General features: G+C 49.9%; 1 protein-coding gene across 2 annotated transcripts in view; it reads right to left on the bottom strand.

The window, feature by feature from the left end:
• The window catches only part of SLC6A2 (solute carrier family 6 member 2), a 52,404-nt gene that overhangs the window by 10,546 nt on the left and 24,559 nt on the right, over nucleotides 1–17,299 (bottom strand). Inside the window, exons 6-14 of one of the 2 annotated variants that reach the window (XM_014827664.3) lie at nucleotides 9,658–9,792; nucleotides 7,865–7,968; nucleotides 6,621–6,745; nucleotides 5,672–5,784; nucleotides 4,313–4,441; nucleotides 3,715–3,814; nucleotides 2,632–2,732; nucleotides 1,934–2,101; nucleotides 278–349 (exon numbers count right to left, since the gene is read on the bottom strand). In XM_014827664.3, the coding sequence (XP_014683150.2) occupies nucleotides 278–349; nucleotides 1,934–2,101; nucleotides 2,632–2,732; nucleotides 3,715–3,814; nucleotides 4,313–4,441; nucleotides 5,672–5,784; nucleotides 6,621–6,745; nucleotides 7,865–7,968; nucleotides 9,658–9,792 (1,047 nt within the window). The remainder of the gene's footprint in view (nucleotides 1–277; nucleotides 350–1,933; nucleotides 2,102–2,631; nucleotides 2,733–3,714; nucleotides 3,815–4,312; nucleotides 4,442–5,671; nucleotides 5,785–6,620; nucleotides 6,746–7,864; nucleotides 7,969–9,657; nucleotides 9,793–17,299) is intronic. The other variant, XM_070500333.1, reaches the window with a different exon arrangement.

Here is a 17,299-nt window from a genome sequence, read left to right as displayed (position 1 = left end):
CTATGCTGACAACTCATAGAGAGAGAAGAGTTTAGGACAGTCTGGGCATTTGGCATCCCGTGACCAAGGAGCAGAGAAGCAGGTGGAAGCGGGTAGAAGGCAGAAGACAGACCCATCTCCTCCAATCCTGAGACCACATGCCCATGAGCTACAGCCCACAGCTGCCCGGGTTTTCTGGTGTGTGGTATGTGGTCTTGCCCTGGGCAGCCAGTGCACAGCAGGCAGCAGTGAGGGTTCACCCCTGGCCCCCACCCAGAATGATCCAGGCTGCTCCTACCTGGAACTGCCTCACATCCCTCTGGGCCACCAGGTGATGCTCGTTCTCTGGCGTGATGCCATAGGCCAGTCTCTGTGAAAGAGAGGATGGAGAAGTAGAGGAGGCCTCAGCTAGATCCAAGGACACCCCCTAGTGGTCCAGCAGCCACCCCTAGATAAGGGTCACTTGCTATTTGGCCCTGAAGTTCCACATGGACAAAGTATGAGGTCTGTACGAGACTCCTCACCCTTGTTGGTAGAGCTGGCCAGGTCACTTTGAGTCATTCATCCAGTGAATGTTTGTTGAGCCAACTACTGTGGTCACTGAGCCAGGCCCTAGTGAGATTTGAAGGAGACTCACATGGTCTCTCCTCTGGGGGAGCTTACAGCTCATGGAAGGGACTGCCATTGAACGAATAAATACACAGGCAATTTTCAATCCACAATGGGAGTAAATGCTGCAGAGAACGGGCTCAGGGTGCAGCGAGAGCACAGGAGATGGGACAGGCCCTGCCTGGGGAGTGGGCTGGCCTCCCTGGGGTGGAGACACAGGGCAGGACTCAGGGAACATAATTGGAATCAACGAGTCATCACTAGATGGTGGAAGCCCTCCATGCTCCCGAAGTGTGGACAATAAAATGCTCAAAGCAGGTTCTGCTTCCCACGTCCAGGATGAGCTCACAGAACATGGATCATCCCAGTGACCAAGAGGCTATCAGACTTTGAGATTTCATGAACAGGAAATATATCACAAGGCACTAGGGGAGGAGGTAGACACAGCCCTCCCTGGGTCCCTCTTCCGTAAGTTCTTGTATGGCTCCCTCCCTCACATCCTCACTCTTCTATCTCCCCCTTCATCAGAACGTGAGCTCCAGGAAGTGTTGCCTAGTGCTGAGAAGACTGTGTGGCCCGTATAGATTCTCGGTAAATATCTGTGAAGTGAGTGGATAAAGGAATGAAGGAATGAAATCTTTATCTTGCCAAGTAAGGACAAGAGGAAAAGACTATCATTATTATTTATAAAAGAAAGGGCATTGTAATAATCGAAGAATAGGAAAGAATAATTTCAGAGTAAAGATCACTGTTTCCCAAATACTTATCCATTTATACATGTTCTTGCAACACATACAGGTAAAAGAAGAAAATATATTCTGGAAATCTCTGGTTTAGGCTAATCAGGTGCCAGGTTTAGGAAAGAGGCAGGTAAAAGCCAAGATACCAGGTGACTGTGAGCTTGGATGGGGACAGTTGGGACATTTGGGGTCACGACAAACCTTAGAATGACCACAGGAGTGGGCCCAATGAAGACAGTCTTTCTAGCTCATCCTTAGAGGACTTGAGGACTGAGCATCACCTTCCCACATAAATGACAGTAGGAATAGCAGTAGGAGCATTTATTGCATAGGTCATATAACAGCAGGTAACGCGTGTTGAACATCTCATATGTACCAGGCACTGTGCTAAGCCGTCCCTTTTCCCTTTCAAGGCCCATATTATTATCCCCAGGTTACAGATGTGGAAACTGAGGCTTAGGGGGTAAATAACTTGCCCAGTGTGATAAGTCTGTCTTGCTCTAATGTCCATGTTCTCCTGTCTCCCCTCTCTCATCCCAACAAGAATGACTCAGGATGCCCCCTCCCGCCCCTGCTCTCCCACAGCCCAGCTGGCCAGAGCTCACCTCCTGAAGGGAACCCCGCGTCCTGATGAACTTGTAGATGATGTAGGCAGGTACCAGGGCCATGGATGAGAGCGCGATGCCCCACCCAACCCAGTTGGCCCAGAGGGGGAAGACGTAGTCATCATAGGTGAGCGGCTTGAAGTTGATGATGCTCACCACCACCACAAACTGGGAGGGGAGAAGAGCAGGAGAGGGGTGGAGGGAACACATAGGAAAGAACAGAGAGAAGAGAGACAAGGAGAGGGAGGAGACAGGAAGACAGGAAAGAGGGAAGGAGGGGGAGGAAGGGAGAGAAGCAGAGAAAGATCAGAGAGAAATGAGGAGCATTGAGTGGAAGACGCAGTGAGCAAGACGGATTAACAGGGAACAAAGGAAAGAGGGATGAGATGGAGAAGAAGCAAGAGATAACAAAGGAGACAGACAATGGAAGCAAGAAAAGGAAAAGAAGAATAGAAAGGTGACCTTGGGGCAGGGCTGAGTGGTGGCATACACAGCCCCGGGGGACCTGGCCCCAGACTGGAGAACCCATTAAGGTGAAAACCCACCATGGTGTCAACAGGGGTGAGCATCCCGCGCGCCCTGTCTGCATGACCAGGGCTCTGCCTACAGAACCTCCCCTCATAAGAAGCAAATATGCCCACCCCACCCCCACCCAGACACGCCCCCTCCCCCAGGATGCCCAGCCACACACTACACACCAAGAGGAAGGCAGGGCTGACAAACTTCCAGCACAGTCTCCAGTACAGGCCTGGCTTGAACCCCATCATCTGCTGGATGTCATTGCTGAACCTGTCGACACCTGTGCGCATACAAGGCAGGCTTGTCACAGGCTACCCCCTGCTGCCCTCCCAGGAGGGTCTGGCCCCCGGCAGACAGCAGGGCAGTGAGGCCAGACGGTGACACCCTGGCACTTAGGAGAGCTGGGGATAGGCACTTTGCTGGTGCAAATCAAAAAGAGAGGACACACTCGGGAGAGTATCACATTTTATGTGCCCCCCAATTCATTGTTCAGAGAGGGGAGGGGACTTGCCCCAGGTTACACAGCCAGGTCCCCCAAACTCCAAAGCTTTACTTTTTCCTCTTGCTCACTCTCTCTTAAACCAAGAACAACTTTGTATTCAGTGCTTTCCCAGCCTCTAATCTGCTAGGAGAGCTCAGACTCACATTGAAGTCTCTTTCTGATTAGTAGAAAAGAGTGAGAACAGGACTAACACTTTGATGTGACACGTGGGGAAAAAAAAGAACAATTACTGGACATCACATTTGACACTTTGCACATGTTCTCCCAGTTCAGCTCTGGACTAAGGTTGCCAGATAAAATACAGGACACCCAGCTACAAGTGAATTTCAGATAGACAACAAAAAAATTTTAGTTTCAGTACATCCCATGCAATATTGGGGAAAATACTTGACCTAAAACAATTATTCATTGTTTATCTGAAATTCGAGTTTAATTGAGCGTGTTGTATTCTATTTGCTGTATCTGGCAACCCTACTCTAGAATGAATTACATGGCTTAGGGAACAGCAGCTTCCTACGAGATCCCCTTTGAAAGCTGGCACTGGATGTGTTTGGGATCCTTTGTGGCCTCCCATTAAAGGGAGTTCATGCAAAGATGAAAGAGGGCTGCGAGAGCTGTTCCCTGATAAGCAACTTGCTCAATTCTGGAGTCAGCCAGTGGCTGCCCTGGAGATGGAAAGCCCCTCAGCATCTCCAGGTGAAAAGGCTCCAGGAGCTTTGGGGACCAAGGCTTTTCCACACACACAGATCCCAGCACCTACCATAAAACCAGGAGACTCCGATGGCTTCCATGAGAACAGCAAACAGAATGGAGGTCCCCGCCGCAAACGTGTCCAGCAGGGTCAGCACGTATATTCCACCCTGGGGCAAGGACAGAGAAGGTTGAGCCCATCTTGGCTAGAAATGGCCACCGACTGTTACATCCATCAACACTTACCTGTCCCCTGTCCCACTCACTGAGAACCCAGTTTGAGAACATGAGTAACAGGGAAGTCGTGCTACTGCATTGCTGTTACACACCTGCCTTCTACCAGAGGCCTTTGAGAGTCACTGGGTCTATGCGTAGGTTTTCAGCCAGTGCAAAAATGAAATGGGTTTCAAAGAGACCTTTGCTGCCTATCAAACCAATAAGCAGTTAAAAGGTTTGCCTGGAAATCCTGAGGCTCAGAGGTGGGAGAAGACAACGGGTGTAACCCTAGCAGATCAGGCCACAGGGCTGAGGACGCAGGGTCCTGCAATGGCTCCCCCGACCTCAGCCACCCTCAGCCCTACCCACCCGGCTCTGAGGCTGGCTATGTCTGACTGGATTGAAGTGCAGCCCCACAAACTCCAGGTGACCCGGAGCCCAGACCTCCTCACCTTGGTTATGCAAAACAGAGCCAGAAGGAAGGTTCCAAAGGAGACACCAAATGTGAAGAGTTTCCGGTGTCGCTTCAGGACCTGGAAGTCGTCAGCCAGGCCCGTGATGACCGCCTCCATGCCTCCCATCTGGGGGAACCAGGCAGGTGGGTGCAGGGATGAGGGCCCAGACCACCTCAGACCCCCCGCAGCCTAGGATTCATGCTCCCTGGCTGTCTCTTGAGAAAGCAGCCCGTCCTGCCTTCCTCTCCATCCTAACCCCACTTCCTCCCTGTTCTCAACCACACACAGATCTCAGAAGCTACGTGGGTGGGTGTAGGACTAATGCCTGTCTCTCCCTAATCAACAGCACCTGTCCCCATCCCGCTCACTCAGCCTGAGCAGGTGCTGAGGAGCCAACAGGAGAGTGAAAGGGGCAAAGACGCCAAAACACCTGCATAATATATCTGCACGTAAATGAGGGCCTTCTAGAAACAACTGCCAAGAAGAACTTCTAGCGGTGGGAACTCCAGGCAGCAGTTTCTGACAAGGATTTTGGGGGCCTTTCTAACTGTCAAGCAAGTGGTCACCTCAAAATGCACCCTCAGAGTCTGGAAGGTTCTCATATCCCACAGTTATGGGCAAATGCGTTCTTTATGAGGCCAGTACTATGGCCTCATATGAGTAAGAATCATGCATTTACTTAAGCGATACCCCAAGCCTAGGATGGCAGACAAGAAGCACACATGCCACTGCTCTCCACCTCGTGTGTGTCTCCTCTACCCTTCCTAGGAGCCTGGAAGCAGCCTCAGAATCCTTCTCAACACACTGCTCCTGGAAGATCTAACAATTGAACAGAAAAGGCAGTAAGAGGAAACCTACTTGCCAGCCCTACCCTAAGACTTCTTGCAAACTTCCAGGCATGATGTACTAAAGGTGGACCATATGGCTTAAAAAAATTAGTTTCTAAAAAAATAATGAGGTTTTAAGCACTTTTGTTGGCTGTTGATGATGAAAGATAATGGGAAGAGTGCTTGGTTAGAGAATAAGCATTCTATCCATGCTCTCTCTGAATCCAGTTTCCCCAAGTGAATAAGCCTTAGGCTGGCTTATCTGAGGTCCCTTCTGATGTAGATTTCCGTGATGTCAATGGGGTTTCTCTTGGTTCTTGGCTTTGGTCTAAGTCTTGCTTTTTTGAGTGAAGATTCACTTCCTTGTTTGCATTTAAATGAGGCCTTCTGGAAACACCTACTAATCAGGAGTCTGAGTCAGGAGTGGGAACTTTAGGTTAAGTAGTGTGTGTCTATGTCGTGGTGGAGGAGGCCAGGCCCAATGGCGTGTGTGCCCGAGGGGGTGAGTATTCTGAGCTGGGTCACTCACGGAGCTGTCAATTCCCAGAGCCAGGAGCATGATGAAGAACACGATGGCCCAGAATGTGGATCCCGACAGGGTGGAAATGGCTTCTGGGTACAGGATGAAGACCAGGCCAGCTCCTGTAAGAAACATCAAGGACCTCATGAATGGCTGGGACTGTTGATCTGAGCTGCAGATGGTGGGGGAGCATTTTGAAAACCAATCAGCCCCAGCCCAGCCCCAATATATTTGGTCAGCCATGCGTGGACAGAGCAAACCAAGGGTCTGAAGACGACAGATGAAGCCAGCTCCACCTTGCAGTTCACCTATGCACCAAGGAGGGTGACCTCCAACAGCCAGGCCAGAGAGCAGAGCCTCGCCTGGACAGCTGTAGGCTACATGCCACAAACCCCACCTCCTGCACACCGTGTGGGATCTTCTTACTTTCAAAAGCCTGTGGTCATCAGAGCCCATTAGAGGCAGCCCCTCCCCAGGTCTCAGCTTCTTTGTGACCATAAGAATATGGGAAGCAGTGGGGAAGGACACAGGATCCAGAGTCGAACTGATCAGGGCTTGAGGGCTGACACCATTGCTCACTAGCTGGGCGACCCTGGACAACGCATATAGCCTAGGTCTCAGCTTTCTCATCTTTCCAGTGGGTCTATTAACACTTGCCTTACAGCACTATGGAAACTAAATGAAGGTATGTCAAGCGCTCAGCACAGGAGCTGGTACAGACTGGATGCTCCAAAATCTGTTCTGCTGGCATGACTCAGAGGAAGGTTCCGTTACATTCTCAGGGCCCAGGACTGCCTGGAATTCCCAATGACAGCTTCAAAGAAAGTCCATCCAATGGGCAGTTTGGAAAACTCAATATCAAGCCCTCTCAGTCCCACAGCCAAGGGTGAGCTGCACAACCAAGAAAGAGGTGCATTTCTCAGCCCTCCCCTCCTCAGTGGGCTGGCTGCCCACCCACCTTCAGTGGCAACATCCTCGATGTTGACCTTGTGTTCATGGGCCATGTAGCCGAGGATGGAGAAGATGGCAAATCCAGAGATGAAGCTGGTGACACAGTTGATGGTGCTGGTGAGCAGGGCGTCCCTGGGGGAGAGAGGCACTGTTGGTTCAAGTCTCCTGACTCTCTCCAGTCCTGCTCATTGACCGCTGGACCATCTATGGGATCCGCAGCTTCAAATGCCATCCCTTTCTTCAGTTTCCCTGCTGCCACAATGACCCTAGTGCCCTGGTATCAAACTCTTGCTGGGGAATCGAGTCACCAGCCTTCTTCTTCAACAAACTTTCCATGGCTTCCTAGGACCTCTCAACTTCTCACCCAGGCATTCAAGAGCTTTGCTAAGATGATCCAGCCTTCCTTCCAGGTTTATTTTCCATGACTTCCCAACATGTACTCTTTGAACGAACCAAACCAGTCAAATTGCTGGCCAACAAACACACCACCTCCCTGGATTTGTTCATGTTGTTCCCCACCATGCATGCTGCCCTCCGTGTCTTCCTGTCACAATCCTAACCATCCTCCAAGGCTCACCTCAGATTCACCTCCATGCTTTTGCTGATCCCCCATCAGAGGGCTGATCATTCCATTTTCTTAGCCTCCCTAGAGCCTGCCCCGCTGGTATGCACTCATCCTCCTCTGTCTTGTACCAGAAGGGTTGTGATTCTGTCTCAAGCCTTTAATAGAGAGTGATGGAGGCAGATCCAGTTTGTGCTCATGTCTGAAGACCTCACAGCACTGGGCCCCCAGGAGGCAGCATTCAATGCTTACTGAACTGGGCTGGAGCGTGCTCTGAGATCTTACCTCTGAACCTGCCAGGCCCTCACTTCTCCTACTACCAGCCTAGATATTCCATCCTTGCCTGCCTGGGCATCAGATGGGGCAGACCGGCAGTGCTGTCTGCTCTGAAAGCCACACAGTGGCCCTCTGTTCCAGCTACCCATCCCCAAGATCTCTCAGCACTAGTGACCCCAACTTTCCCAGGCCCTCACCTTGCATCTGTCCTGAATTGAAATTTGTTCATCAGGGCCCCCATAGGCCATGTCACAGTTCATAGAACACCCAGGATGGTCCACTGTGCCTCATTTCACAGAGGAAGAAACTCGAGAAGAAAGTTGTCTTGTCCCAGACCAGAGCCCTCTCTCCCATCTTTGCAAGGGTTGATCCCCAGGATTTAGAGCTTTCAAGAGCCCTGAAAAGGGTCTTACCTGTAGCAGTTGTTGTCGAACTTGTTGTAACTGGCAAATGCAATCAAGACTCCAAATCCAGCCCCCAAGGAAAAAAATATCTGAGTTGCGGCATCAATCCATACCTGAAATGGGCAGACAGAAGCCATCACCCTCTGTTTCCTAGAGAAGAGGACCGCCTCAATGCTCTAGAAGGGCTGGGAAGCCTCGAGATGCTCTGCGACCTGAGGAAATAGGTCTGAACCCAAGGAGGGCAGCCATGCAACTCCTCCACCCCAGAGGACTGTACAAAATCGCTGTGGGGAGAGGCCGGGGTCTCTCCAGCATCTTTCAGCTTTGGGTGGTCATGAGTGAGCTCACCCTGGAGGAACTCACTGGCTCAATTTGATGTCCTGATCTTCAAAGAAAGTTAATAAACTAACAGCTCTAGGCTAGAACGTGGATGGAGTGAGGATAAGTGGTTATGACCATCTCACGAGTTACGGAGATGACATCTTCAGAAAGGTGTAATGATTCTTAGAAGCTTCTACCAGCCCACAGACAGTGGTGAGTCCTTGGGGGCCAATGGGGTTTATTTATTCCATCTTTTGGGTGATGAAAGCACGTGGCAGGAGATCTGAGCCCCTCTCCAACTTCTGCCTCTTGGTCTAGCTCCAGTCGATTTCATCTCTCTCTACCTCAGTTTCCTCCTCTGTATAGTGGGGATACTTATGCCTAGCCCACCCAGACTAGGAGCCACAATTCGGATTTGTGAGATTTCTGTCATGTCCCAGTCACATTATCCTAGGCCTCCCCTACTTTGAAAGCAAAGGGTGTAATGAGAGAAGCAATCTGTTGGAGGAAGAAAGGTCTGCTCCTTAAGACAGCACTCAGGCTCAGTTTCTACATGTCGGAAAGACTTAGGAGATTTAAACAGCTGCAGAACAAACAGAACTCTGATTTGTTTCACAATTCACAAGGCTGATTCGCGTTCTTATGCCCTGTTACCTTTCTGACTGTTACTAAGGAAATGAGCTTTTCTCTTGGTTACTGGGCTGTGGTGTGTTGGAACATTATAACTATGGTAGGTGTGTACTGAGATGTGTCCCTCCTAATCCCACACTGCGAGGATTATTGTGGGTTCAAATAGAGTGTGAAGAGGCCTTTGGGAATTGTGAGGGAAAGTACTGAGGTGTTGTCACTGGGGTAGGCCCCAGGGAGGAGGCTGGAAATAATGTCAGCCATGATTTGAAGATTCTCAAGGCACTGGGTACCTCCAAGACTGTCTCTGCTCCCAATCTTGCCCCACCGCTCTGGACTCCACTCCGATTCGCCCCACCTTCAAGGTAACCTGTGTCTCCGGACAGGACAGTGAGCTGGAGGAGGCTGCAGGTGAGAGGCAGCAGGGTCCAGCTCTCCTGAGGCTCATGCTTCTCCTCTTGCCAACAACAAAGGATGGTGGCAGAGCCCAGGCATGGGGACTAGAGAGTAGAAATCGGGCTGAGTGACTGGGGTGGGCCAGGAGGCCATGACACAGGGCAGGTGTAAGGACTCAGAACAGGGTATTGCTCTACTTGAAAAGAGGGGTCTGCAAAGGCCACTAAGTGGAACAACAGAATCCCAGACCCTCAGAGCTGGACGGGCTCTTAGAGGCCATCAGGTGCAAATCAAATCGACCTCAGCCAGATGGAGAAGCTGCACCCCAGAGAGGGAAGAATCTGTGCCAGGCTATGCCACAAGTTTGTGGCAGAGCTGGGACCAAATTTTCTATCAGTGCATGCACCGAGAGCCCTCCCCAACCCTGGCCCAGCAGTGGGTGGTCACAAGGCACTGACCGTGGCCTCTTTCAGGCGGTAGAAGTCGATGTGCAGATAGGCGTTGATGCCGTTGGAGGCGCCGGGCAGCGTGACACCGTGAATCAGGAGCACAAACAGCACGAAGTAAGGCAGTGTGGCCGTGATCCACACGACCTGGCAGTGGACAAGCTCACCGTGAGAGACTCACTCTGCCCCCGGCCTGGTGGGGGGCTGGGAGGGGCACAGGTCCTCTCCCAGAGAGCCAGTCACTCCTTCCCCCCACCCTCCTTCACACAGTACACATGCCATGAGCTCCATCTCTAGGCCAGGCCCCGGGCCAGGCTCCAAGACAGAGGGAACAGACACAGGCCGCACCCTAGAGCTCGGAACTGAGTGGGAGAGTCAGCCGCCCTGGGCACAGCACAGCCATGAGAGCTAAGGGCGCGAGGACAAAGGCTAGGTTCTCATAGAGCCCGACACCTCCTCCTTTAAAAGCCGCCTCTCCTGACCCCTTCAAGTTGCCCCAGGTAGAACTGAGCACACCCACCTTTATGCCGTCCTCCTCTCTCCCTTCTTCTCTCCCTTCCCCCCTCCTCCTTCTCTCTCTCTCTCTCCCTCTGCTTTACCTTCATTCAAGCATCCTTCTAAGCTAGTTGCCCAAGGAGAGATGTGGCCAGGCAGAAAGCAGAATCTCTGGTCATTCTTCATCTTAGTGGGGACAGATTTGGGACAAAGATAAACTGTCTTGTCCAGAAACCCATAAGGGAAGAGATGATCCCAGAGTAAAAGGAGACCCCTTCTCCCCACGTAAGGTGGAGGAACAGAGAAGAAAGGTGAGGAGAGGGGAGGATTGCGTGGGCTTCCTCCCTACTCCTTCTCACCCTTGACTACACATTAGAATACTCTGGGGCAAGTTAGAGACAACAATGTCAAAGGTCAGATCCCGTTCTTGGAGTTTCTGCTATAATTGGTCTGGGGTGGGGCATGAACTTCAATATGTTTTAAAAGCCTCCCTAGTTGATGTAAACGTAGACAAGGTTAAAAATCCCTACTATAGGCAGATGAAGCAATGGCAGCCTTGGAGAAAGAAGATTGTGCCCGCAGCAGAAAATCCACTCAGGGCTGGGGTGGCCAATCCCAAGGAAGACTCAGCTGAGACACCAGAGGACACACAACTTAGGACCAGATGGCCCCTCTCCTCCCAAAGCCCTGGCAGCCCCAAAAACCTTCACACATCCCTGGGGAGAAAACAGAAGACCTGAAACATGTCTGAGGGAAAGTTCTTTGCTAGCCTAGAAAGATAGGGGCTCAACACAAAAATTGAGATGCAGAAAATAAAGTCACATGTTTCCCATATCTATGTTGATGGACTGGGATTTGTCCTCCTTGTCTGTCCTTCCCACTAGACCATGAGCTTCTTAGAAGCGAGATGCCCACATTTTTCAATCTTGTTTCCCCAGCACATGGCACACATGGGTGCTTTAAAAAATGTTTGTTGGATGGGTGGATGAATGATTGGACAGTTACATAGAGGAATGATTGGCTTGATGGATAGATGGATGGAGAGATGTATGGATGGATGTATGGATGAATGAATAATTGGATGGGTGGATATATAGTTGAGTAGATGGTTAAATGGATAGATGGATGGTTAGGAAGGTGAATGGTTAGGTGGATGGATGGATAGAAGGATGAATGGGTCAGTGATAAATCAGAGGGTTAGTGGATGACTAAGTTAGTCAAAGAATGAGTGAATGAATGAGCAAATGAGTCAAGGAGTAATTAAATGCATCAATGATTTGGCATGTCTTCTGAGGGAATCAGAAGATGAACCAGGCTCCTCTGTTTCACGTTATCCAGCTGTTCTTCCATCACTCCCTTATTCTATTGGGAAGAGTGGGGTCTTTGTGCATGTGGGCCTTAGGCTTCTGTTTTCTTTCAGGGGTGCAGGAACAAGGAGGACAAATTGCCAAAAACAAATGAGGAGAAAAACATGCCTTAGAAAGTAAAGCCATTGCAGCTGTGTGGCCTCACATTAATCCTGGATTTATTCTCCCAAATTGAGACAAGTGGGTCTAACTCCTTGGTGACAGGCACAAGGAAGAACTCTCACATATGCTTATGTTGAGTCCTAACTGCTGTGTTCCCCTACAGCTCTTGTCAACAGCTGCAGGCCCATGGCCCAGACCAGCAGACTAAGTGACACCACACTCCACCCATCAAACAACAATGTCTCAGGTCTGACCCCCAGGAATCTCCCACAGGGTCTGCAGGCAGCCCTGTGTTGGCCACGAGTTAAATTTGGATTCAATCTCCCCAATGCTTGCATCAGGTTACGGCTGAGCTAACTGACTACAGTCAGTCATCAAGAAAGGGGAGCTTATTTTGTTCATGAACATGTGTTCAAAGTGAAACCATCTGAGTCTTGTTGAAAGTTCTCAGAATTGATGGCAGATATGAGTTCAGCTGCCTAAGATCTTGTCTGAAAAGGGAGGATCCTGGTTCCTTAGCCAACAGCTTGCTCATAGTCATATGTGCCCTGTATGCACACTAGGCAAAGAGAAGGGACACTTGGGTTCTGTCATCTCCACCCCAGGATTACCTGCTTTATAAATTTCAACTTGCAATGCATCTCTCGCCATGAGAAGCCAGACTCAGTCCATCTTTGAGCACAAGATGAAGACAACAATGAGCAGCCCATTGGTTTTGGCAAGTGTCCTCAGTCACCAAGGGAGGTCACTGCTTTCTATCACCTCAAATCCAACTTCTTATCCACCTTGCGTTTCTATGGATAAGGGTTAGAATTTGTGTGGTTCTAGAGTGCCAAACTCAAACCAATGGCGATAATTACAATGAGGAAGATCTTGGCTTCATAAAAGGAAAAACTTTCTATTGAACAGAGCTCTCTAAAGAAGAAATGAGCTACCCAGAAAGGTGGAGAGGTCACTGTCATTGAAGGTATGTGACTCTTGCTCGGGATCCAGGCATTAGGCAAAGGATTACGTAGATCAAGGTGAGGCCCATGGACCAGCAGCATCAGTATCACCTAGGAGATTGTCAGAAATGCAAATTCTCCTCCGACCCCCACGGAATCAGACTCTCAAGGAGGGACCCAGGAATCTGAGTTTTAACAAGCCCTCCATGTGATTCCTACATGCATTTAAGGTTGAGAATCACAGCTCAGGGTCACCTCTAAGGTCTACTCACACACGGAGGTGTTAAACTCCCATGCTTTATCACTACAAAACCCCATTAATTTAACCTCTAATGATTTAGAATTTGTGATCCTCTGAACTGGGCTTTAGGGACGTTTGCACCAATAATGAAGACATACTAAGATTTATGGGGTGAGGGGCATGCTCTGACGTTACGTAAGAAAACACTGAGCTGTAAATATTGTAGCACATTTGTTACTCATATGCAAATGATGCTGCTCGTTATAACTGGATCCAATCAAGTCACTAAAGCAAGCCAAAACCAGCCTGTGTCAACACATTAGTGGGAAGACTTGGCTAGAATTACGACTTGAACTCAAAAGTCACAAAACGACCTTTCTATTTAAATATTCTAGAACTCAGGTTTTCTTTGAATTGGTCTGGCTTTCTCCCTCCTCAACCCCACCACCTTTGCCAGAATTCAAGAGGTGGTCAATCTTTTCCCATCCCCCAAACAGCTCAGAGCCTGGCCGTGAAGTGGGCAGACCACCGTGGCCGACCCTGGCCAGTTCTTTTCTTTGGATTCATCTCCAGGCATAGGGGAGTCCAAGGTCTCTGAAAGTTTAGTCCAACATGTAAACCAGAGCAGGTGGGAGCCTGGGCCATCCCTCCTCCAAGACTCAAAGGGAGTTGGCAGAGTTTGAAAACCACCGAGGTGGGGACAGAGCACTGGCAGGGGTGCTGATGAAGGGGACAAAGACAGACGAGGATCATTTATTGAGCAATTTCCATCTGCCAGCCCTGCACTGAGGATCTCTCGCTCCTCCCACCCAACAGCCCTGGAGGCTGGCACCATCATTAATTGTTGTCACTTTACAGGTGAGGAGACTGAAGTTTGGGGTGTCATTAATCCTGAGGTCACTCCATAGGAAATGATGGTGCCTGGACTCCAACCCAGGTGGTCTGACCACAAAGCCATGTGCCTAAGCACTCGTTCTACTGTATATTTAAGACTCAGGTTTAACTCCTAGCTATGTTGAAGACTGCTGTGAAACCCTGTCCCTCTCTGGGCCTCAGTTTCCCCATGTGTGCAAGCAGGTTGCAGTAGATGGCCCTTAAGTACCCTCTAGCTCAACAGTTAGAGGCTCAGTTCCTGGGCCTGTAATTGCTAAGTGCTGGTTCAGCCAAGGACTCCTGAGATGGGGGAGGCAAGCGGGATTCCAGAATGGCAAGCAATGGTATGCACATACTTGCCTAGCTCCTGGGGGATAATTTCTGACTCAAACTTTCATGCTCCACCCTGAGTTGGTCAATGGGCCAAGGTCACAGAGTGTGTGGTCTCGGATAACCCCTTTCCCTGGTTTACCCCACCCACCACCATCCCAGCTGTGGAGTCAGCCACCTTCCCAAGGACAGAGCCTTCACTTGCCTGGATGCGGAGCACGAACATTTGCAGTTCATTTCAGGCTGGCTCCGTGGCTGGGGAAGCCTGTTAAGAAAAGCTCCCCATCCTGTTCCAGACGCAGTCTGGAAGAAATAAGCCATGCTCTCGGTTTTCTCATGAGCCAGTTTATAAAAACAGAGACAGGGCACAGGAATGTCCTGAGGGAAGCTCCCCATTCTAGAAAGCCCCTCTCCACAGACTGCCAGGGGGCCCCTGCCTGCTCAGCTGCCAGAACGCTGGGGCACTTGTACGAAATGTGGGCTGTGGCTTCAGTTGACATGTTTCTACCTGGGGGGCTTCCCTGGAGCAACATTCCTCATCACACTCCCCAGGGGAGGAGAGGACGCCTCCAAAGCTGTCTTTGCACGGAGGAACAGAGCATGCTCAGCTCCACTCGTCCCTCTCTCTTTAGCATCAACCCTCCCACAGACAACTCGTGCTACTCTCTGGCCAAGTGCTAAACTGGTTGGGACAGGCTCTACTCCTCTGGTGATGCCTGTGAGGACCTTAATCTCGGGCTACAACATTAGAAGCATGTGGTGGCCCCACACCCAGGCAAGTAGCAGTAGTAAATCTCATATATATTCTGCAGGTCTGCCTTCTGCAGAGGCCAGGGGAGCCCTGCTCTTGCTTGATACCCAGGAAAGGTACAGAAAGTCTGGGCAAGGCCAGCCTGGGGTTCTGCACCTCTATGGCTTGGCTCAGGCAGTTCCTTCCACTGAAAATCCCTTCCCTCTGCCCCATCTCTACCTGTGCCTGTCCTTCAAGACCTAGCCCAGATGCCACCATCCCCACAGTCTTTGCAGACCCGCCAGTTGAAAGAGCTTGCTTCCTCCACTAATGCAGCTTCTCACACTTTTCGAGTATGACAACTCATGGTAAGAAAAACCTTATATATCGAGACAAAATACACAAACATATGGATGGCTATAACTGAAGCATGAATTCCACAAGACAGCTCTTACATCACTAAGGGCAATGCACTCTGTTAGTATCCAGCCTATTTGATTTTTAAAAATTGTGGCAACGCACTAAATTGATTTAATAGCAGTTTAAAAACTCACAGTTTGTCTTTCTATGAAAGCTCAACCTGACTACCTGATGTGAAATCTCCAAGGTAAAGTTAAGTTTAAAAAAAGATTGGGGGCCGGCCCAGTGGCGCAGCGGTTAAGTTCGCACGTTCTGCTTCTCAGCGGCCGGGGGTTCGCAGGTTCAGATCCCAGGTGTGGACATGGCACCGCTTGGCAAAAGCCATGCTGTGGTAGGCATCCCATGTATCAAGTAAAGGAAGATGGGCATGGATGTTAGCTCAGGGCCAGTCTTCCTCAGCAAAAGAGGAGGACTTGCAGTAGTTAGCTCAGGGTTAATCTTCCTCAAAAAAAAAAAAAAGGATAAATAATAGGGTATATAGTTTGTGACCATTGGCATTTATTTAAATGGGGATACACATACATGTCTGGATGGAGACTCAAGAAACTAGTGACATTGGTTGACCCACAACCTGTGTGTAATACACATAAGACTATAAGCAATTGAAGGAGGAATCTGTCTTATTTATTCTTGCATCACTAGCATTAGCATCAAGCCTGGCACATGGTAGGAGTCCATAAATGTTTAATAATTTGAACTGAATTGAAAAGAACACTCATTGAAGTTCGCCAAATTACCCACTCATCCTTCTTCCTTTCTTCCTACCTTCCATCCATTCCTCATTGACCCTTCAATAAATATTCACTGAAGATCTATGTGCCACCTGCTAATACCGTAGTGGTCCTAGACTGGTTTCGCTCTATTCTAGAATTCCTCCCAGCCCTGGTCTGCATTTAATTTGGGTTCTTCTTTGGGGCAGACACTGTGTCCCCAACATGCTGATAGGAAGTTTCACTTCAAGCTCTTCTTGACAAATTTCATCCCCTCTGGCTGCTGGGCCCCTGCCATTAGCTTTGCTCTCAACGGTATGACCATGGTGTCTAGGAGTGCCAGAAAGAACCCTGATGCACCCTACTTTCCAAAATCAGTTGCCTAATGAAGCTTCTCACAAATTCATGCCTAGCTGATTCATGCCTTGTGATCTCGAGTAAACCACATCTGTGTGTAGTCCTTCCCACACTGACTCTAGGCTTTACCACAAGACTTATCTTGGCCACTGGGACAATAGCAAGCATGATGCCAACAGAGACTGGAAGAGCTACTTGCGCATTGTGGTTTGTCTGCTTGGAACATGCTCTTGGAACTCAGCCACGACGCTGTGAGAAGCCCAAGCCACATGGAGAGGCTATGTGGAAACAACCCAAAGCGCTCTGATTGACAGCTCCAGTTGAGCCCCCAGCCAGTGCAACTGCCATCCATGAGTATGCGCCATCTTAGACCCCCAGATATGTAGCCCAGGCAATATCAGATGGAGCAGAAGAACCACCTGGCTGATCCCAGTCGGTGCAGAGAATCATGAGAGATGATAAAATGGTTGTGACTTTCCATCACTACATCTTGGGGTGGTTTGTAACACAGCAATGCCTAACCAAAACCCTGCAAATAACATTTCCCACTACAGCCTCTTGAACACAGTCAAGCTCCGCATGGACCCCATAGGATCCAAATGGGGTTGCTGCTCCCATGACGTTCCTCAGCCTTAGAGCCAACATGAGCCATGATCTGAGCATACTCCACTCCTGAGGGGCTGACTGCAGGGGGCAGTGTCACCCAGGTCAGAATGCCAACCCTGGCAGACGCCCCCTAGGTCATCTAACCCTGTGCTCCTTTCTCCAGGACACCAAGACCCTTGGGACACTCAGCACGGTGTCAGAGGAAGCACAAAGGCCCGGGATACATCTAGATAGCTTCCGGAGCATTCTCTTTTACTCAAAAATTCAGAGGAGGGAAAGACTGGTTTTATAATGAAGCAAATGGTTCTATTCCAGAGAAGGGAGCAACATTTGCACAAAGTTTTAGGCCAGAATTCAAGATTTATCAAATGCACATTCATAGGTTGTTTCAAGCCTATTCCCGAGGCCCTTGGGGTGACCCATTCCTGGGCCTCTGCTATTCCTGGAGCTTTGGTGGAAAACTCTGAGGGGCCCAATCC

The sequence above is a fragment of the Equus asinus genome, chromosome 28 (assembly GCF_041296235.1).
Source record: "Equus asinus isolate D_3611 breed Donkey chromosome 28, EquAss-T2T_v2, whole genome shotgun sequence".
Classification (NCBI taxonomy): Eukaryota; Metazoa; Chordata; class Mammalia; order Perissodactyla; family Equidae; genus Equus; species Equus asinus.
This window is presented reverse-complemented; position numbering and strand designations above follow the sequence as displayed.